The sequence below is a fragment of the Myotis davidii genome, unplaced genomic scaffold, assembly GCF_000327345.1.
Source record: "Myotis davidii unplaced genomic scaffold, ASM32734v1 scaffold38, whole genome shotgun sequence".
In the NCBI taxonomy this organism is placed as follows: domain Eukaryota; kingdom Metazoa; phylum Chordata; class Mammalia; order Chiroptera; family Vespertilionidae; genus Myotis; species Myotis davidii.
In genome coordinates this window covers 322,390-344,965 of record NW_006291383.1, presented here as the reverse complement: position 1 = coordinate 344,965, position 22,576 = coordinate 322,390, and the positions used below count along the sequence as shown (strand labels likewise).

The window sequence follows — 22,576 nt, the reverse complement described above, 5'->3', positions numbered from 1 at the left end:
AACAAGCCAGCACCACTCAGCCAGGAGGCCGAGGCCGGCTCCCGCAGCCCACGCGTCCAGTGTGAGCAGACACACATAGATGGCTTTCCCGGGGGCTCTTTGTCAGCCACCCACACAGGGAACACACACTGACACACAGGTACACAAAGATCTGAGCCAGGTGGTGGGAGGTAAGTGGGGGAAGGCGAAGGAGCGGGCCCCAGGGTCTGCGGTGGGCTTTTCGGGGGGAGGGGGTGGGGGATGGGCCCTGAGGGACTCTGGGGTGCTCGCGAGGTGGGCCTTTTCCAAGACTGGGTGCTGGTGTGGCGGCGGGGGACACACGATGACCTGCCCCTACTCGGGGAGACCTCCGAGGGGAGAGCAGCCCCCTGCGAGAGCCCCCGTGCCGACGGTTTTCAGGGACTTGTTGGCAACTCGGCGAGGGTTGCCATAGCTTTTTTATGTAGGGTGACCAGAACCGGCTGAGACTGGTTTGAGGCAGATCAGCTCCTGAACACAATGCAGTCACTGAGCTCCTACAGTGGGATAGCAGCTTCCTCCCTCCATGGCAGCCAAAAGCAGAGGCGCTTGCAGGAAGGTACCATCCCAACACAGTATGTGAATGCACACTTAGACACCACACAGCACTGGGATGTGGCTAATGGAGTCCTGAAAGAGCCTGTGTAGAGAAGATGGGGGAAATGTGCAGGTTTGCAAGGTCTGAGATTACTTGGGCTTTTCCTGCCTTTTTCTTTTGCTTAAGGGATGGACAAGGAGCTGAGATTTATGACCCTTATTAAAGAAAAAAATGTGACTTGCTAGGGTGGGGACACTTGGTTTATGCAATCTCTCTCTCTCTCTCTCCCTCTCTCTCTCTCTCTCTCTCTCATTTTTAACAAAACCAAACCAGAATGAACTGATGGATTTGTAATGGCAGTTTGTTTGTTGCTGGAGATTGCTACTTTGCATGCTTTTTTTTCTCTTGCAGGGTATGTTCTGTTTTGTGCTTTTCCTTTTAGAAGCTACTAAAGGGTGTTGGGGATACTTCTGACTATTATGAAGGCCAAAAGGTAACAGTATTGTTCTAGAAAATGAGCATAAATGCTTTCCAGTGATGCTGTAAGGCATACATGCTGTCTTTTTTTCCCCCCCCTTGTAGGCCTGTTGACTGTGGCTGCTTTTAACCCTTTCATCTTTGCAGAGAATGCCACTGTGTGACAGTAACTGAACACTGGTCCAAAGTCTTTCCCAAAGGTCAAGGTTCACAAGGTGAGAGATGATATTTTGAGCATGAATTTAAGTGTTTATTTGAAGGTCCATTCAGACACAGACAGTAGATTGGTACTCTGGAAATGATATTGGGCTCTAAGTGGAGAAGAATTACTCTTAATGTTATCCACCTTTAATGGGATTAGAGTGACTTTACGATGGTATTCCTATCCAGGCAAAATCAGAATGACCTCATTAAATGGCCTGTGTCTAATCATTTAGAAGATTCAGGCCTGGAAAGAAGCAAGTTTAGAGGATGGTAGGCGGCAGGGCCTTGTAGAGAATGCACTGTTTTGCATTAAGACTAAAGCAGCACACATGTAGTATTTTCCCGATGATTACAAAAAAAGAAGGACTTCGCCAGGTGGAGGCAGCTTCACCACCTTGTTGGGATTTGAGAAGTCTGAAGGTAGATTTGCCTTTTGTTCATTCATCACCTTTCTTTTTACCTTGCTCTCTGTTAACCTGAAAGGCTTTTCACTCAGAGTCAAGTGGTGGAATGGCTTCTATTGATTTTGGGGACTGTTGACAGTGCGTTTGCCATGGGATTATTTGTGGCATACATTTTAATGTGGAATCCTAATGCTATACCAGGAGGAAAGCGGGTAGTCTGGCTTCATCTGTGAAAAGATGCCTGTTCACTCAAAGCTTTACAGCAGTGGATGGCAGAAAATGTCTAATGCCTTAAGAGATGGAGGTTAGATTTGAGCTGGCATTTTTGTGCACCCTCCAGAATATGAATGTAGCCAAGGGAAGAACAAAGGCAGTGAGAGCTTACAGGGGAACACTAAACATTTTGCCTTGGGGTTCCTTGTGCAAAGAACTTCCACTTCCCCAAACAGGAAACCAGCAGCTCCAGAATCACATCCAATATGATGTCATCAACAGATAGAGCTGGTTCTGTCTTCTGGTTTGGTAACAGTACAGTCAAGGGGAGCCCATACAAGACATGATTGAAAATAAATTTCTCCTCTACTCTGAAGAGGGTATTTTGTTCCTCTTCGCGGTCAGCAGAACTGAGTCTTTTCAGAAATGCTGAGGATCTTAGAATTGGCTGGGTGCTGGCAGTTGGTGGGCAGAATATCTGCCCTGGAGGGTGTCAAGTATGCAAGGTTTTTATTGTTCAGAAATATTCCGTGCGGTTGCAGAGCATCCAGTGTGTGGAAAAACTGGCAAAGGGAAAAGGGAGTGTATGGTCAGCTCAGAGTACTTTGTGTAGTATTTAATAGAGATAAATGTAATCTCGGACTGATAGACCAGTAAATAGCTTACGTGATGGAACAAAATTCTTGACAAATCACTGTGCTGAAATTGGTTTTCAATTCTGCAACGGTTTGGACTGCCAGAGGTGCTGTGTCTGAATGTGGGCAGAAATCTGCTTGGAAAGCACATCCTGGTCCATGTTGCACGATGTGCTGCTCCTGCCTTTTTGGTGCCAACTAAAACTCAGATGGCTAATATGATAAACCTTAATTAGGTTGCTACAAGAAACTGTTTTATAATTTAGTCCTTCACTCCTGTCTTGAGAAAGCCAGTGATTTTTATGTCACTTTGACAGCTAACCCCCCTTGTAAGGAGTCTTTCTTGGTAATATGTTTAAAAGCCCTTTTTGTAAAGCATTGTATGTCACAGAATGTTCTGGTTTACTCTCTCTGGTTTTTAGCTTTGTTCCTCCCCCTCCCCCAGAAGGCTCCTGAAAAATAGCATTTGTTTTGCATTTAGGCCGGTCTTTCCAGCTGCAAATGCAGTGTGAGGTTGGAGAGCTGGTTCTCCAGGGCAGCAATCGGGGAAGCTCATCTTGGATGGAGGTCTGTCTCAGGTGGCCGTCTCCTGCTGAGCTCTAACAATGTGGCAGCCCAGGTCCCCGGGGGAGAGGATCAGAGTTTTCTGGGCTTGGGAATGTGAATGCGAGTGTGGGTGTGGAGAACAGCAACAGCATTAGCATTCGCTTTCCTGGAAGAGCCAGGAGGGAGCAGGGTGGCACCCATACACGGGCTGGGCCTGTGTGTGACTGTCCCTGTCACCTTGGAGGCAGCCACACCTGGAGCCCGCAGCCTGCGCCTGGCCGGGATTGCCTGCAGCCGTCCCCAAGGCGGCCATCTCCTCTGCAGGAGGAATGTGTGGGTTTGGCTGAAGAGGGTACACTGGAAAGAAAGTGTCACTGGCCGTCGAACCCTTTGCTTGTTTTTGTCATTTGCCTACTTAGAATCATTTTTTCCATGTGAAAGAACATTGGATCCAGGGCTTTTAGAACTCAGCCTCCTGGTTCTGGAGGGCTCTGCTATCTCCTTTTTCCCTCTTTTGTCACAAAGAGGTTCCCCGCCCCCACCCGCCTTGACTCCCTTTTAAAGGAGGGTCTAGGAAGGAGGCAGCCAGCACGGGGAATGGGATTTTCTGCTTAGCCCTTTGACCAGGATGGGTTTGAATTTTAGGATTTCTCCTCTCCTAACCTCTTTATTTTTCTCCTGGAAGTGCTTTCTTGGGCATTGCTGTGGGGTATAGTCTGTCTTCTGTTGGTTTTGAATAACCTTCCCTGTGTCCTTGGTAGAACTCCATCTGGCTGTGCATCTGGAGCAGACGTTGCCAATACAGGGGAAACTGGAAGTATCTGGAAAAGATCTGGGGTTACTCCCTCCTCATTCCCTCAGTATCTCTTCCTAATCAATACAATTCAGTAATAAAACAGTAACAGCTGCCACGGTAAAGGTTAAGGAAATCCACACCTTTGTGTTAGAGTTAGGGGAGGATCTTTAACCAAGTCATGACTAAATAATGAAAAATTTTTAATTTTTAAATTTACATGTAGTAAAATTTATTAGTGGTGTACAGTTCTCTGGGTTTGACAAGCATATAGCACGGTGTATCTGCCACCATTATCTGTTAATAAGGAATAGTTCTGTTGGCCCCAAAACTGTCCTCCTGATGTGCCTTTGCAGTCAGACTCATCATCCCCTGGCAGCTACTGGTTGGTTCTGTCCCTATGTCTATGTCTTTTCCAGAATGTCATACAAATATTTGAGATTCATCCATATTACTGTGTGTATCCATACTTGGTTCTTCTTTATTGCTAAGTTGTAGGCCACTGTATGGATGTACCTCAGCTTTTTCTCCTTTCACCAGTTGAAGGACATGAGGGTTTTTCCCAATTTTTGGTGATTGTGAATAAAGTTGTAAATATTTGCATACAGGTTTTAGTTTGAAGATTAGTTTTTATGTCTCTTTGGTAAATACTTCAGAGTGGGATGGCTGGGTCATGTGGTAAATACATGAGAATTAGAACTTTGAATGAAAATAAATTCAGCTCGTCACAGCTCACACACACAAAAAAGATCCAGTCAGCTGCAGTTAAGACTTCTCAAGTAGGAGATTGTAGCGAACATTATCTGAAGACACATGAGAGATGACCGAGATAATAGACCACTCACTAACAGGATGACATGCTTTATAACCCAGAACTAATCGGAATTAGCCAAAAGTGGAAACAAAAAACTGCAAGTGGTAAAACCTTCTTTGTTTCCTACAGCAGTTATTTTTAATCTCTTCAGAAACATTTGGCAGTTTAATTTTTGCATTTGTCTTCAGGTTCAGTAAAACACCAAACAATAATAGAATAAAATTTTTGGAAAGTGGTACTGAAAATCTTTGTTGACATCTTAGTTGTGCAAACAACTTAATCATAATTTGTCTGATTTGTTGACTGCCAAAATATTGGTGCTTTTAAAAAAAATATATTTTATTGATTTTTAACAGAGAGGAAGGGAGAGGGAAAGGAAAAGGGAGAGTTAGAAACATTGATGAGAGAGCAACATCGATGAACTGCCTCCTGCACACTTCCTACTGGGGATGTGCCCGCAACCAAGGCACATGCCCTTGACTGGAATCGAACCTGGGACCCTCAGTCCGCAGGCCGGTGCTCTATTCACTGAGCCAAACCGGTTAGGGCTTGGTGCTTTTTTAACATTTGAAGTTATTATTCAGCTTTTATGCCATTTAAGGAAGTAAAAAATATGTAAGCAATATCAAAGCAATGAAATAGGTTGATTTGGGAGGCAGATTATTTTTTTAGAGGATAAAATAGTGTTCAGGATCGGGAAGAACAAATAGACCAAGTTATGGTGATGTAGAGCAGGGAGAACCCCAAGAAGTGGGGAGTGATGTTAAATTGGGGATTATTTCATCTACTTAACAGATACTTACTGTTTACTAAGTGCCACATGTTGTGCTAGGCACTGGGAGTACCGGAGGGAAAGGAATTCAGAGAAAAATTAGTGGGAAGTAGCCCACAGATGCTATGACAGGAATGTGACTGAGCCACCCAATGCCATGTGTCCAGAGAGATGCCCTTGAAGGAGTAGCTTCTGAGCTGAATCACGAAAGACCAGTAAGAATATGTAAGGCAGGCAAAGACTTGGGGGAAGAATGAGAGTCTGGTGGAACAGTGTGTCAAGGGCACTGAGGGAACTTGGTGTTGACAGTGGTTTGGGGGAGTGCGGTGTGGGAGAATAGAGGAAGCTTAGGCAGTCAAGGCCAGACTTCTGAAGGTCATTCTGTATAGTCCATTTGAGTCCTGGGGTAGTCCCTGGGAGGATGGCATGGAGGCTGGTCAAGCGGGAGGCAGGGAGGTCAAATGATGGGACCAATGCAAGCAGAATCTAAGAGAGAAGCCCCAGGGCGTGATCCAAGGTGTTGCCGTGGGGATGCAGTGGTAGGTGGTGACTGCCTTGGGGGCAGGCAGGCCTATGGTGGTTCCCGATGAGATATGGGGGGTGGCGGAAGAGGTGGATGAAGGCTCTCGGAGATTACTTGCCACTGGTTGTTTATGTCTCTGAGATCCTAAATTAGAAGGCGGAATAGATTTGGAAGGTGGAGGTGGCCTTGATACAGTGAGTTCAAGTTTGGGTTGTCTGTGGGGGTGACTTTTACCTCCCAGATCTGTTTGGGCTGGAGGTCTAGATTGGGAGGATTAGCATAGACCAGAAATAAATCTTAAGGTGGAAAAAGGGTTGGGTTTAATGGTTTATATAGTAAAACCATAAGTGAAGTAGGAGGGTGGCTGAAGAACTTAAGGTACATGCTTCAGGAAGTTAGAGGGCCAAACATTGCCAGACAAGTAGAAAATTTTAGTAGTTAATACCTGCAGACACTGCAGTCCGCCATGGTGGGCCTTTTTATATGTTACGTCATTTATACTGAAACCATGAGATTAGCTACGTACTGTTATCCCCATGGTGCAGGTGGGGAAACAGACAAAGACCCTGGCCAGGGTCTGCCAGCTCATAAATGGTAGTAGAGGTAGAATTTGGAAGCCTGCTCCTCACTACCAGGCTATTCTGCATGGGGGAGCACAATTTGACATGGGGAAATCATGAGAGTTGTTTAGGGGTATGGAGATAAGAGGGGGGGTTTGGAGAGAGGGCTCAGGTAAGTGCTCAGCAGCACTGATGTGCAGGTTAGAAGTGGCAGATGGTAGGGGTGAGAATGTGTAATGGAGACAGTTGAGTCCCAGTAAGGGCCCTTGTAATTAGCCAGATTTCCCTGACTTGAGTCATCATGGAGAGCATCTGTGTCTACACCAGAGACGGTGCTAGAAATAGCATGTTGAAAAGACAGACATTTTTACTGGTACTAGGGTGAGGATACAAGTTGGAAGGGAGAAGAAACAAAGAGGTGTTTTTGTTTTGTTTAGTCTTTGAAAGGGATGAGAAAAAGTAAATTGAAAGTGGTGTTGAGAAAAATCTTTTGTTCCAACAGTAAACAAACACTGGTTAGAGAGTTCTTTGAACCATCGTCTACAGATGGAAAGTTCTAAATTCTGTTTTAAGAATGAGGTGTGCAAGCAAATTCTGCTTAATCTAAACCTGGAGACTGAAATAAGTAATTTTTAGGCAAACTCTGGTCTTTTTAACTGCCCCACATAAGTAGCCTCTAGTCGGTGGTGTTTCGTGTCCGAAATGCAGGCTTTGTATTGTTTTGTTTTCAGTCAAATATTATTACAACTTTACATAATTAGAGATTCCAGACATCTTGAAGGGTTTATGGAAGCCTGAAGATAGGTCTTAAATGTTTTCCTTTTAGAACATAAACTCCTGCTTTCCAGAGGCTCACTCAAGAGCCTAGTAATGGGTGTTGATTTTGGTAGTTTTCTTCTATGAGGAACAAATTCTTCCCAGGAATCTCAATGATAAAAATTAGATTGCTGAATAACTTACTAGGTTAGGAAATTCAAATATTTACAGTGATTGAACCCATATTGGAGTGGGAGGAGGGGTCATCTGTTTTTAGTAGTGGGTAGCAGGTTTGGAACTAGAACCTAGCACTCTGGGCTTCTAGTCTAAGGCTGTTGCATCATTACTTTCTCTCTGCCTTCCAAAATTTATTATATGTATTTCAATGGTATATAAATCAGCTCATTTATAATCCTTATATCATGTGAACCTGAAACCATGAGTTATTCAAATGAAGCCTCACTCATTGATAAGCTGGTCTATTACACTTGCTGATTTAACATAGCAAGAATGCCAGAGGTAGTTTGAGGTTTGTAGCTTGAGAACTGATTATGCTGGTGTTGTGGTTAAATCGGGGGTAAGGCCACGGAGATTTTCAGTTGCCTCTGCCTAACCCTCAATGAAACAGAAATCTGAATTCTGCTCACTGACTAGCTATGGGACCTTGAACGAGTTACTTAAAATAAACCATACTTTTCTGGAGGGTTTTTTATTAGCATTAAATGCATATAAAGTGTTAAACAGAGTGTGTGGTAGGCAGTAAACCCTTTAAAACCTTGGCTATTCTGTCTTCTGCAGCCTTCTGTTTTTGGGAAAGGGCTGTTGCTCAACATTCTTTTTTTTCGGTCTACTAGTGTGTTGTTTCCTCTGGCCTTCCTTTGATCTCATTTATAAGTGGATTTATTTATTTTTTTGGCACCGTAGAAACACATACAATGAGAGTCTCTTGCCTTGTCTGTAGGTCTTCAGTTACAACTGCCCTGTAGATGGTTAAAAGTGGGCGAAATGTGGGCAGGAGGTTATGTACTTGTTCCTACTTGACTATATTTTCATTTGTAGGTGGGAATCTTGCATGAATTTTGTAGTTGTAAATCTTGTACTTCAGTGTTCTTAGCTTTTTGAAAAATTCAGCCCAGTGAGTGGCTATAGTCAACATTGTCTGTCTGTTGGTATAATTTCTGTTGGTCAGAATTTTAAAAAGCAACCTGATTGTGAAAGTATGGCAGGTTTGCCAATGCCTTTGATCTGTCCCTTTCCCCTGGCACTTTGCTTCCCATGTTTGCTCGACAGTGACCAGATACTCATATCTACTTACTGGGATTCGGTGGTGATGGAAGATTGAGTGCAGAAGGCATCCAAGGGTTCTAGGAGGAAGTATTTTGTGTCTAGAACTGCTCCGTCCAGTATGATAGGCACCAGCCACATAGGGCTATGGGGCGCTTGCCATGTGGCTAGGCCTAATTGAGATACACACATCAGGTTTTGAAGACTTACACAAAGAGCAATGTGAAATAACCTCATTAATAGATTTTTTTAGATTGATTGCATGCTGGAATGTCACGAGGACTGAGAAAGCTGGGAACTCCGATGTACTCAGCTTATCTGTGCTCCTTCCAGGGCCCCAGGTCCTCGGTTGTCTGTGTCTTTGCCTTGGGGGAACTGTGTTCCCTTTCTTGTGCATATGGCTGTCCCATAGCTCATATATTGCCATGTCCTCATCTATTTATTTTCTTACACATATTACATTTTATTTAAAAATTTTTAAAAAATTACAGTTTGCATTCAACATTATTTTGTATTAGATTCAGGTGTACAGCATAGTGGTTAGGCAACCATATACTTTACAAAGTATTCCCCCTGATATTTCCAGTACCCAGCTGGCACTATACATAGTGATTACAATATTATTCAGGACGCAAAATCTCATTGGTCCTGGTCTAGTTCAGCTTGTGGCTTGGGAGGGCAGGGTTACCGATAACCCTAAGTGGGTGACAGTTTTCAGTGGGCTTGTGAGACACCCCCTGAGGGTCAGTACAGTAGGAGTCATACAGACAAGTGCAATTAGCTATCTGATGTCAAGGCATTCCTCGTTTTATAATGGGATGCTTTCTGGAGGATGTCATTGTAAGAGCAAAATCTGGTAGCTGCCTTTGTTCAGACATCCTCACAGCCATTGAGTGAATGAGTAAAGGCAATGAGAAATGATTTATATGTGTTTATTAGCTAAGTTTAACAAGCAGGAGGCAATGAAAGGGGTCTGCCTTTTAATGGAACATGCTCTTGTTCATGTATGAAAAAGACGTTGTTGACCACTGTTGTTTATTTCAGTGGTAAGTGGATTTTCCTTGGTTTGTTCTGTCTTTCATCTCTTCTGCGTATAGCCTAGAATACAGAATTTCTAGACGCCACTGTCTCAGGAGTGTGGTCTGTAGCTTTGCCTTAATTCACTCTTGCCAAGAAAATAACTTGCCCATAAGTGAATTGAATTTGTGTCCTTAATTTTTATACTGTTTTCTAATATGCTTACTTGGATTCTAAGGGTAGAGGTGGGGGGAAGAATACAAAAAAGGAAAGATTGACTCAAGTAGAGATTTTTTTTTAAAAATATATTTTATTGATTTTTCACAGCGAGGGAGGGAGAGAGATAGAGAGTTAGAAACATCGATGAGAGAGAAACATCGACCAGCTGCCTCCTGCACATCTCCTACTGGGGATGTGCCCGCAACCCAGGTACATGCCCTTGACCAGAATCGAACCTGGGACCTTTCAGTCCGCAGGCCGACGCTCTATCCACTGAGCCAAACCGGTTTCGGCTCAAGTAGAGATTTTGATAAAAATAAATTTTGGGTAGAATTGTGAAAAAGAAGAGGAACGGAGCTTGACAAAAAGGGAGAGATGAGCCAAGGAGGGAAATGATGGAGAAGTTTAACACTTGGCATAAGAAGAAAATGTGCAGAAGACACTGAGCATAGTTTTCTGGCTAGGACAGAGATTTTGAGCCAGGACATGTTGAAAAACAAGAGTCTCAAGGAAGATTAGCTAAAGGAAACTGTCTGTGCTAAGCCATTTTTGATTTCTGGATGGTTAGGACTCTCAGCGCACCTGACAAGTGAAAGTCTTAACCCATTTTATGCCTGAGGAATTGGAGGCTCTGAGAAATGAACAAATATGCCAAGGCTAGGTTGACAGTCAGTGTGGGGGTTGGCATTCATACCTGGGTCTTTCTGACCCAGAAATCTATACCTCAGTATAGTAGCCAAAGGGTATGAACTCTTTAAAAACAAAAGTCTACTTTTAAAAAAATCTTCACTTGTCTTTATTGATTTTAGAGAGGGGGAAGGGGAGAGAGAGAGAGACAGAGACATTGATCAGTTGCTTTCTGTAAGGGCCCTGACGGAATTAAATCCATGACTCTCCAGTGCACGAGATGATGCTCCAACCAACTGAGCCACACTGGCCAAGGCTGAATGAGCTCTTTTGAATGTAGAAATTGGATCTTTTCTCTCTTTTCTATTTACTCAAAAGCACAAAAACAATGTGTAGCTTTCAGTATTTCTTCTGTTAATGCATAGCAAATGTTGATTGAGTAATGCATTGGACTGAGACGCTGGAGGTAGGAAATTTGGCAAAACAGCCAGAGGAATAGTTAATACATAATGTTCAGGGTCTTATGGGTACGTAGATGTGTATTTGAGGCCTCTCATAGGTTAGGGGTATGTGGGGTGTGTGTATGTGTGTGTGTGTGTGGGGGGGGGATGTAGTTTGAGGCTCTTAATAGGTATATAATCCTGGCAAAAATGCAAGTCTGGTCTGTCTGGCCAATGTTAATTTTGGGAAAGATTAAACACATAGTTTAGCAGTTGAGTAATAATAATTATGCTTTAGTGGTTTTGATGTAGATGACTCATAAAATAAAAAAAAAAAAACTCCATTCCTCTAATCTTGAGCATTAGGATATTGTTGACCTCTGTTGGAGTTTCAAATTTAGCTGTAAGTTCTCTGGTTACATGGTGCTCTAATTTCACATTCGTAGAAGCTAGGACAAATTTGTTCCGGATCTTAGAAGACCTCGCTGGGCTGCCTTTCTCCAAGAGGCACTTCAGTGAAGGACATTATCATTATACCTCATGTGGTTGCTGGGAATTCCTGATGGCACCTGTCTTGTTATCATCACCTATTTAGGAGCTTCAGTGTTGTGGCTTGATTTCTTCTAGGCTCTCTCTATGCTAGGACCCTATTGCTAACCTTGTTTGTATACTATAATAACTCACATTAATAAATACTTACTGTATTCCAGGTACTTTGGTAAGTACCTACCTAGGTTGTTTTATTTAATCCTCACAATAACTCCAGGAGGTAGATTTGATTTTCTTTTTTACTGGAGAAAGCCAGCTTAAAGAAGTTAAGTAATTTTGCTTGGAACCATGTAACTTTTAAAGGAAAGAGCCAGGACTCGGTTCGGTTTGTCTTGCTCCAAAAGCCCATGCCGTTAGCCACTGCATTGCACTGTGGTTTTACAGGTATCATTTTTACAGCTAATGGGCAGAGGCTCAAATGTCGTCGAGGTTCATAGCCACTGCTGCTGGGTCAACCAGTATTCCCCCTGTTGGCATGATCCAGAAGGGATGTCTTGCTTGTTCCCTGACACTGCTGTGGCCATGGCTACTGAAAATAGGTAAACATTGCTACCTGGTTCCCTTTCCCGATTTTACTTCCTTCACTATATGTATGTGGGCGTGTGCATTTTATAACACCGATAGTTTCCTTTCGACAGTACTCACTGAACCAGCCCAACAGGGCTTTTGTGCTCAGTTTTATTGAAGACAGGGCCCCTTTAGAAATACCTGTTTATTGCTCTTCCTCCAAATTTGGAGGTGTATTCCCTTGGGCTGATGCAGAGGTGCCCCTGGAGAGGAACTTCCAGGAGAAACATGGAGTTAGCATCATTGTTCAGAAACTGGGCAGGAAGCATCTCCCTCACTCTCTACCCCAGAAGGCACTCGTATTTCCTAATACTACCTCTCAGGGAGAGTACTTTCTTTTTTTCTTTCTTTCTTTTTTTTCCTTTTTTTATTATTAGTTAAGGTATTACAAATGTGTCCTCATCCCCCCCGTTAACCTCCTTCCCCTACTTTCCTTCTGGGGAGTTTCTCTGAGGTATTAATCAATTGTTGTGTGCGGCGTTAATTTCCCGGTGTTTATCTCTGCCGCCATCTTAGTTTCTCCGAGGAGAGTACTTTCTTAAACCTCTTTCAAGTGTCTCCCAAAGATGTCTCACTCCCAAAGCTTCCAGCCTCAAATAAGCTTGGGTAGTGCTCAGCCTGGATCCCCGTAATGAAGATGCCTGTTGGAAGTTCAGAGAAGCCTGGAGAAAAGAAGGCTGTGAGTGTGTGTGTGTGCATGTATGTATTTAACCCAGCATTTCCTAAATTCCTAGACTGTAGAATCAATTCCTTCTGCCCTGTTTTTGGTGGGAAGTTTAGTAACAGGAGGAGCATTCCTGGTGAACATTGTTCCAAACTGATGGTTGTCTCAGGTGAAATGAATGAAACTTGAGAGAGGGCCTTTGAGTAGAATATAGCGATTGACAGAATTATATCATCAGTTCTATTTCTCTGATTTTCTTTTTTTTTTTTTCTGTTTTCTGTCTACTCTAGGAAGAGAACTTTTAAATAAATTTATTTTAAGTCAACAGTCAGTAGGATTGTTGTGATGATAACTTTGGGGGATGCTTTCAGTCAGAGCATATAGATGAAAGTACTACATTTCATAATTCCACCTGTAAGTAAAATAGGTATCTGACAAGAATTGCTTAACGATTAGGTGATGGCCTCATTTGGCAATATAAGAAGGGTTATAATAACTATGCGGGGAGTCCATTTGTCCACACCCGACCTCAGTTGGTGGGAGAGGGCAGGGGTAGGGGTGGTGAGCTGCACCAGTGACTTGCCACCATCTCCATGCTAAAAGGCTCTGGTGCGGATGACGAGGGGAGCAGGTTTATCGTGATTTTAGTAGGATGATAAGGGGAAAGTCTGTTCCCTTAGAACAGGGTTTTCAACCTTAGCACTACTGACATTTGGGGCTGGATAATTCTTTGTTGTGGGATGTCCTCTGTATTATAGGAGGTTTAGCATCATCCCTGGCCTCCACTCACTAACTCACCAGATGCTAGTAGCACCCCTTGCCCCTGCCAACCAAACCATGTTTGGTTGTGATAATCAAACTTGTCTCTGGACATTGCTAATTATTAGTGTGGTGGAGGGGCAGAATCCCCCCAGTTGAGAACCACGGTCTTAAAGCCTTGGGGCAAGAACAATACTTCCAAACTTTGGGGAGTGAAATTCCACAAGTAAGACCTCCCAGGGAAGCAAGTGTCTTTGAACTGTAAAACCCCAGAGAAGTGAAGAAGAGCTTCAGCTACTCATTTTCCCTTCCATGCTTCTAGTCCTGGAAGTCTCAAAAATGTTTGCAGCCCTGGCCAGTTTGGCTCAGTGGATAGAGTGCTGACCTGGGAACTTCAGGGTCCCAGGTTCGATTCCCAGTCAGGGCACGTGCCTGGGTTGCAGGCTTGATCCCCAGTAGGGGTGTGCAGGAGGCAACCGATCGATGATTCTCTCTCATCATTGATGTTTCTCCCTCTCCCTCCCTCTTCCTGTCTGAAATCAATAAAAATATATATTTTTAAAAAGTTTGCAAATAGCCCTGGTTGGTGTGGCTCAGCGGATAGAGCGTCGGCCTGCGGACTGAAAGGTCCCGGGTTCGATTCCGGTCAAGGGCACGTACCGTGGTTGCTGGCACATCCCCAGTAGGGGGTGTGCAGGAGGCAGCTGATCATGTTTCACTCTCATCGATGTTTCTAACTCTCTATCCCTCTCCCTTCCTCTCTGTAAAAATTCAATAAAATATATTTTAAAAAAATAAATAAAATAAAAAGTTTGCAAATATTTTAAATTTAGTATTTAAAACAAAGAAAAATTACGGGTAAAATCAGAAAGAACACAGCCAAAAGTAGAGCTGCTGGTTTGATTAGAGCATTTCAGGGACAAAAGTCCTGTGCAGGATTTAGATTTATGTGTAAAAATTTAGAAGGCTTCAGCAGGTGACCAAGGAAAGTTACTTTGAAGCCCCCCTTTTTGTACTCAAAATATCACTTCTAGTTTAGAAAATCTATATTTGCTTCAAGCTATAATTGTAGAGATGTCACTAAAAAATGTGGCATTTATAAAATTCCAAAGGAATGCTTCTAAATACTTTATGAGTTTTCCTCCTAATCCAGGAATCCTTTTGTTTTTAGTAGTTAAATGGATAAGTGAGTGATTTCTTAGTTTTGAAATATTGGAATTCACCAAACATGCTTCATTGAAAAAAAAAAAGAAAAAAAAGAGGCAGTTTATATCCAACAGGGAAGGAATTTAGACTTTTTCCCCTTGCTTTCTCATCGTGAAACTATTTGAATAACCCAATTCAAGCAGAGGCTGTAATGAATTTTCCTGAAGTTTATTAATGGTGACAGGTTCAGACCAGACCCTTTCAGAATTTCTCATTGACGAATTAGTAAATTCCGGCACAAGGGTCTTTTAGTTAAAAGAATGCCTATCCATTGGGAGACAGAGCTTGTACAATAGTACCTTTTATGGAATTTGCGAAGATTGATGATTTTGACTATCCCTAAGTTCAGAGGAAATTTTAACTTCCAACTATGTCCCTGTAGATACCAGATTTTGAAAACGCACACCTACACTTTGGTGGCTGAACTTTGAAAAACATCATTCCCTTGTCAAAATGATGTGCACCCGAAGCCTTTCCATGAATTTCACACATATATTTTATGTATCTATATGTAAACATATACAAATGCAATATGCTTATTTAAAAAATGTTAATGTGTATATATTTATGACCTGATTCCCCCCCCCCCATGGTATATCTTGATTGTTCAACATAAGTATCTATAATAGCTTTACCTTACTTTTAATGACTGCATAGTACTCCGTAAAAAGATGTAGCATAAATAATAAGTGTACTTAAACACAGTGGAACTGTATACTTACAAATGGTTAAGATGGTAAATTTTATATCATGTGTATTTTACCACAATTAAGAAAAGGAATGTAGCATAATTGATCTATTAATTTCCCTGTTGGTGGACATTTATGTATTTTCCAGGGTTATTTTTATACAGATGCCCCTCACTGTGGAAGGTTTTGTATTTTTGCTTGAAAATACTGCCTCTGTGCCCTATGATATGGCAAATAGGGCCCTTGCCCTTTTTTCTTTGGAGTAACTAAGGAAAGAGCAGGTTTTTTCTTTCTGGACTTGAAGAGTTTTTTGGTTGTGGGGGTGCTGTTGGAGAGACAGACTTCTGCAGTCATCTCCTTAGCTGAAGATTTTGTTTCATTGGCTCGCAAACTCAGTTGGGGCCTGGACAAGCTCTGCCCGAAGCAGCTTTTTACTGTCCCAAACCAGATATCTGCAGAGATGGTCAGTCCAGGGAGATTGCCTGCTTCCCAAAGGCAGTCCTGGAGGTGAAATGAAGGACACTCCTGGGGAGAACACAGCCAGATAACTGGGCCAGAGGCCTTATTCCATAAAACAGTTGTGCAGGCACAAGGAGGCTGAGGAGCACTGGGCAGGAAGAACCCCACCAGCTGTCAGGTCTGTGTGCAATGTTTTGGTGCTTAGTTAACTTCTGTGCTTGATTTTTTTTAGCAGAGTCACCTTTTGACATGTTAACCTGAGGGCAGTCCTGCCCTTCAAGTTTACATTCTGCTTTCTAAAGAAAAACAGGGGCATGTATTTTGGGAAGCTTTGTATATTCAGTAAGTAGATATCCCACTGTTCCAAGAACCTTAGCGCTCGTGGTAAGTAGTCAGCTCGATTCTATTTTTGCCTCTGGAGCAAGAAAAAGAAAACAGTGGTCATGCGGAATGACTGGAGGTGCTTAATTTGGGTATGTTTGATGCAAGTTTAGTCACAGGATGATCCAGCAAGCACCCTGCATGTCATGGTGGGTGAGGGGGTCTGGTGGGAGAAGAGGATAAAGAAACTGGTCAGCGGCAGCAGTGAGGGACCTGTCACCTTCCATCTGGGCTTCTCCAGAAAATCACACAGCAAAGCAGAACCCCTGAGCCGGAGCAAGCAGGAGCATCTGTGTCCTTGGAGAATAGCAAAAGTGTCCTCTCCCAAATCCAAGTCCCTTTCAATGCTGGAGCCACACTGAGCCCGGGGAAGCTGCGGTCAGTCCCACTTCCTGAGGAAGTGACTGTGGCGGCCAGCTTTGTGAAGGCTGCCTCACCCAAGAGTCCCACAGGGCAGAGGAGTAGAAACTGCATGCAAATTGGTTTTCCTTTGAGCAGGGCTTTGGGAGTAGTCTTCCACAACTGGGCTTTTTGTTAGCTTAGTGCTTTGCTTTCAAAAATGGGCTCTTACTGCCCTTCTATTCTCTATTCTCGTTGCCTTTTGTGGTTGTTCTATACTCCCAGAAATCAGTACCTCGACCCAGAGAACTTTAGGTCTTCCCTAGAACTTTTGGAATTATGCTCTGACCTCAGTTATGAAAACCCAATATATTTTAAGGGAATTTAGTCAGTCTTTATGGGACGTTTGAATGATAAAACACAGTCTTTATAGGATGTTTACTTTTGTACAAGCAGACTCAGGATAAAACTCCTGCTTGGTAGTGGAAATTGGGCATTTTTGGAACTTGCTTGTGATTTTAGCAAACTACAAAAGAAAGTCAAACTAAATTAGTCCACTCCACGTGAATGTAAAGAACCACTTCGAATGGCCCCTGTCATGGCTCAATATCACGTGTTTGCTATTAAAATATTTTCATTGTGAATTTTCTTTTTAAAAATAAAAATGTATATGATTCACACTTTTCCTTCTCTTTTCCCCATTGTCAGCCAATTGTGGACCATATTTTCTCATTGATGTTTCATTCCTCCCCCCATTTACATAACACTGAGTTACAAGCCCTGAAGTTAGCTAGGTAGAGGTGACTGGACTGCTGGGCTTCCTGCTTCCAGGTGGCTGTCACCAGAAAGAGGACAACTTCTTCAGGGTGAACCTTAACTCCATCAGGTTGTCGTTCTTGAGCCATGTACTATATATTGATGTTATATCCTTTTTCTTCATGTTACTTTTACTTGCCTCTTCATATAAATCTTAATTTTTAAAAAAATGTTTTTATTCAGAGAAGCAGGGAGGGGGAAAGAGAGTAACATCAATGGTGAGAGAGAATCATTGATCAGCTGCTTCCTGCACGCCCCCTACTGGGGATCGAGTCCACAACCTGTGCACGTGTCCTGATTGGGACCAACCCTGATCTCCTGGTTCATAGGTAAACAACCATTGAGGGACACCCGCCGGGCGATATCTTTGAATTTTTAAATAAAATTCAATTATTAAGAAAACAGCACTCAGATTAATTTGCACATTCTACTTAAAAGGACATTTTTCAGACGTGGAGCAGGTGCTTAAGAAATCCTAAATCCTAAATAAAGTCATCAGTACTTACATATTATGACCTGGGCTTCTCTAAGCACTTGCTTTCCTTCTACCAGAGGGCAGTTGCTGTGCCGTGGGCTCCAGTTTCCTCCGTGCTGTTTTACAGGAAAGGGTGGCCATTACCTCTTTAATGACTTCTGGTTACTTTTTTGACCTTCAACTGTACCTAGTATCTGTTTGCTAAAATTCCCATGATTCTGAATGGCACTGTTAAAGGAATTCATTCTCCCTCTCTTTGTTGAAAAATTTTAAATGTAATAGGAAGTATGATGTGATTGGCATGTCAGGTACTACCTCTATTCTCACCCACTGTTTTAAATGTGAATGTCTCTTTGCATGTTGTTTTCTCTCTGTTTACTCTTCCTTCTCTCCTCCTCTTTCCCGTGACCTGTTCCTTCTGGTAGATACAGGGCTCCCTTCTTTAGAGAGGGACCTGGGACCCTTGAACTTATGAACATTTAAAAATCAGATAAAACAGATTATGCTTTATAAATAGGGTTAAAAAGTTTTCTCATACTTGATTTTGGTCTATGATTTTGCATGTTTTAAGACTTGTTACTTAAAATGAGAATTTGTTTATAACAAGTTTGACTAAAGCCACCTAACAAAGTTTACTAATTACCTCATTCTTTCTGACCAGTCCTTTTTTCTTGTTGACCATACCTATTTCTTTATTCATCTTAGCATGATATGGTATTAAGTGCCAGCTGAAATCAGTCTGCCTTCTTGAACTTTTGGGTTCACACTTGCCTTGAGTTGGGGAAAGTAATTTATTGTTTAAATAAGATTTCCTTAAGGCTAAGATGCCTTAGTAGAAATGAAAGAAAAAGAGTACTGAAATATCAGACATATGGGTAAGTTATTCTTTGAGACATGTTAAACATAAAGGTTATATTTAAGACCACAAGTAAACGATTTTAATGTCCCCGTTTCCCTCATCCTTCATTTTATCACATGAATTAAAAATATATCTTCAGAATTTTAAAGCAAATGGGTGAAACAACATTGTATGCCTTAAAGGTTATTTTTTGAAGTGTTCTTATTTTTATAAGAATTCTCAAAGGAAGAGAAGTTCTCTGGTTTCTTGCTTTGGCAAAATTTCTTTAGAAAATATAAAAATCTATATTTGAAAGGGTACACTTGAACAAATGTATATGTTGAATTAACATGGACATATGTCTGTGACATGTTGCAAACATGCATAGACATAGATATCTGTGGTACATTGTTAAAATTATATATATGTATTTATGATTACGTACTCATTTAGAAGTCTATATTCCAAATGTTCACAGAGCTTATCTCTGACGAGTGGGTCTTCTGGAGACTTACTTTCTATTGCTTATACTTCTGGGGTTTAGCGTATTAGCAAAAAAGCATATACTACTCATAATAAAAATGTTTTAAAAACCCATGATTAGCAAGTATTTTGAATACATGGGTAGCCTGTTGGCTAAATAAAGCTCTTTTCCAAGATGCTACTGGGACATTCAAGTTAAGAGTGATTCTAATGGAGTAGCATTGCTCACGTAGAGATTTTGGTTATATTGACTGGAAGGTCCTAGAATGGGGGCATGAAATAGAGGAAGCTGGATGCCATTACTGAAGCAGAACTCACAGGAAAACTCAAGATTCTGCTACTGGTGGGTGAAATGATAGGACCTACCATCTCTGCAGTGTTCAGCACATAGAAAGTCTTCAGAAATGCTTGTCAATAAACTGAGAGCAAGTTGGTTATTCCAGGTTATCAAATCAGCAATTTCTGATTTGTGCTTCAAAGAAAAGAAAAAAGAATAATTAGAAGTTCTGTGAGGTACTGAATTTTTTCTGAGAAACAGTTCATGGTTAACTATCAGAAGTGAGATAATTGGGAAGCTGTATACATTTTTTTATTTCATATAGTAGAACTGTGTGGAGGCCTAGCTTACCTGTGGAATGGTTGATTTTAACGTTCTGTTTATCTTTAAAGGGTGTGGCTTATCACTCTCATGTGTGTAAGCAGTGATTGCATGGGGTAGGATGGTGGCACATTTTTACCTAACTGCCGATCAACGAGGTGGTCCCAGAATACCCTGATCCTTTCGGAAAGGCCCCAAAATGTTCCCTGGGCTGATTGTTGCTTTTTCCTTGTCCTGTTACTGTCTTTGGTAGTGAGATAGATTTGTTTCCTCTTATTCCGATTCTGACCACTTAGGGAAGGAAGAGACGCTACATAGCTCATCTTTGTCTAGCCAGTATCTTTGTAGATTGCTGTTGTTTTCTTGTCCTGACTGTCCATCATTTGCCTCATCATTCTCAGCACTTTTGCTAAGAAGTATAAATATGTGATTTTCATTATAGAAAGCCTTTCCTCTTTAGGAAGGGTTTAAGTAATAAAACAAGTGAAACAGTATTCTTACTATCAAATCTAACAAACCATGGCTGGTTTGGGCATTAACTTGCAAGGCTTTAAGATGATTGACCTTCTTGCCCTGACTGGTTTTGCTTAGTGGATAGAGTGTCAGCCTGCAGACTGAAGTATCCCAGGTTCGATTCCGGTCAAGGGCATGTACCTTGGTTGCGGGCACATCCTTGGCGGGAGGTGTGCAGGAGGCAGCTGATCGATAATTTCTCTCTCATCAATGTTTCTGACTCTCTATCCCTCTCCCTTCCTCTCTGTAAAAAAATCAATAAAATATACTAAAAAACAAAGAAAAGATGATTGACCTTCTTATTCTTCCCTAAGAAGTGAATTAATCATTTGCCTTTTCTGCAGTTTTGATCCTCCATTTACCCACATTACTTCCATCAGACTTGCAGTCTTCCTCAATTGTCAGGCACTCCTTGGCATTTTGTTGTTGTTTATTTCAGAGAGGAAGGGAGAGGGAGAAATAAAAAATCAATTATAAGAGAGAATCATTGATTGGCTGCCTCCTGCATGTACCACACTGGGGATCAAGCCCACAACCTGGGCATGTGCCCTGGCCAGGATCGAACCCTGACCTCCTGGTTCATAGGTCAATGCTCAACCACTGAGCCACTCTGTCTGGGTATTCCTTGGCATTTTATGAACAGAAGTAACATCTATTTTTTCTAGGTATTTTGGGAGTTTTACCTAGGCTCATATTCTACCCTGCCTGGCATATTTTAGAAGTTAGTGTACATTAAGGTTTTGGGGGCAATTGGAATCATAATAGATGCATTGTGGGACTTGGAGAAAAGTTACCATCCCAAAAGAAAGGCCCAAAGAAATTGTGCCTGAACTTTCCCCTTCTTCCCCCATATCCCTGTGTCAATGGGCCAAAGAACAGAGGCTCTAATTGGGCTTTCTGTGTTAACTGTCACTAAAGTTCAATCCAAATTGGATTGCCCCAGTCGGATTGCCTAACCAGGCACACCAGCTGGCATGGTGGTCTCTGCAGGGGAGTGTGCATCTCCGATGCCCTACCATCTCTGCTGCTGTGGTGGTGTCTCCTTATTGGCTGCAAATGATATAGACTCATTTCCTGAAGGTGGTATTTCCCAGAAGGCACACAGCACCTCTGAGGTGGTCTTAGGAGAAAAAAAGGTCTAGAGGGCAAGAATATTTGGTAAATATTAGGTACTCCAACCCTTTGTGTTTCAAAGTACACATTATTATATTAAAGATCTCAAAAGGGGTGGGGATAAAGATTGGGGAAGTCTTTTGGTAAGGAAACCAGTTAAAACTTGAACCGTTTGTCCCTAGAATCTTCCTTCTCTCCTTATCTCTACAAACGGCATATTTTGGGGTACAGAGATGAAGAGAGTGTTGGAGCAGCCTCATACCGACTCACCAGCTCATTGCATGCTCCTCTCAACTCCATCAGTGACATTGTTTTAGTAGCTTGAAATGTATCATGGTGGGAATATTTAAATCACAGAAATGAGTAAGTGCTTAAAACCAAGGCTCCCCACCCCTTAGACTCTGGTTCTTAAAGGTTAGTAGCATTCTGCTGATATTTATCAACCCAGTTCCCTAAAGATGTCGCAAAAGGGTACCAGACATTAGAATACATTTCTGAAATCCACTTTTTTAAAAAAATCCTCACCGAGGATATTTTTCCTATTGATTTCTAGAGAGTGGATGGAGGACGGAGGGAGGGAAGGAGGGGGAGAGAGAGAGAGAGAGAGAGAGAGAGGAGAAACAAACATCGAGGTAAGAATGACATATCAATTGATTGCCTCCCGCATGAGCCCTTATGGGGCTGGGGAACCTGCCAACTGAGTTAGGTGCCCTTGATGGGAATTGAACCCACGACCCTTCTGTCTGTGTGCTGACACTAACCACTGAGAAAACTGTTCAGGCTGAAATCAACATTGTTAAATTTGTTGTAACTTGTCTTCCTTCTTCATTATGGCATTTTAAAAAAATTGTGGTAAAACATATACAACCTATATCAACCATTCATAAGTATATGATACAGTGTCATAAGTACATCACCCTCAATAAAATGTTTTCAACACCCCCAACAAAAAACTCTGAACCATTTAAACAATAATTCTTCCTTCCTCTTTGCCTAGTCCCTGGTAATCTCTCTTCTACTTTCAATGAACTTGCCTATTTTAGGCCCCTCATATTAAGTGGAAAGTGCAGCAATTTTTATGTGATGTGTCTGCCGTCTGGGATGGGAAGGTGGGGAAGTGGGGTTAGCATACACTTGGAATATTTTTAGCCATAAGCATCTGTGTGTGGATACTTTTTTTTTTTTATTGCTTAAAGTATTACAAAGGGTATTACATATGTGTCCTTTTTTTTCCCCCCCCCTTGACAATCCCCTCGCCTCCTCTACCCCCCAGCGTCTTATGTCCAT

The 22,576-nt window shown here is 42.1% G+C and overlaps 1 protein-coding gene across 6 annotated transcripts in view; it reads left to right on the top strand.

Annotated features, from left to right (window-relative positions):
* Positions 1-229: 229 nt before the first annotated feature.
* The window catches only part of ZNF532 (zinc finger protein 532), a 96,348-nt gene continuing 74,001 nt past the window's right edge, over positions 230-22,576 (top strand). Inside the window, exons 1-3 of one of the 6 annotated variants that reach the window (XM_006764431.2) lie at positions 232-577; positions 968-1,049; positions 1,181-1,248. In XM_006764431.2, coding sequence (XP_006764494.1) covers positions 1,036-1,049; positions 1,181-1,248 — 82 coding nt within the window. In that variant the 5' untranslated portion in view covers positions 232-577; positions 968-1,035. Of the gene's footprint in view, positions 1,050-1,138; positions 1,249-22,576 lie in introns of all 6 variants that reach the window. The other 5 variants (XM_015564407.1, XM_015564406.1, XM_015564405.1 and 2 more) reach the window with 5 other exon arrangements.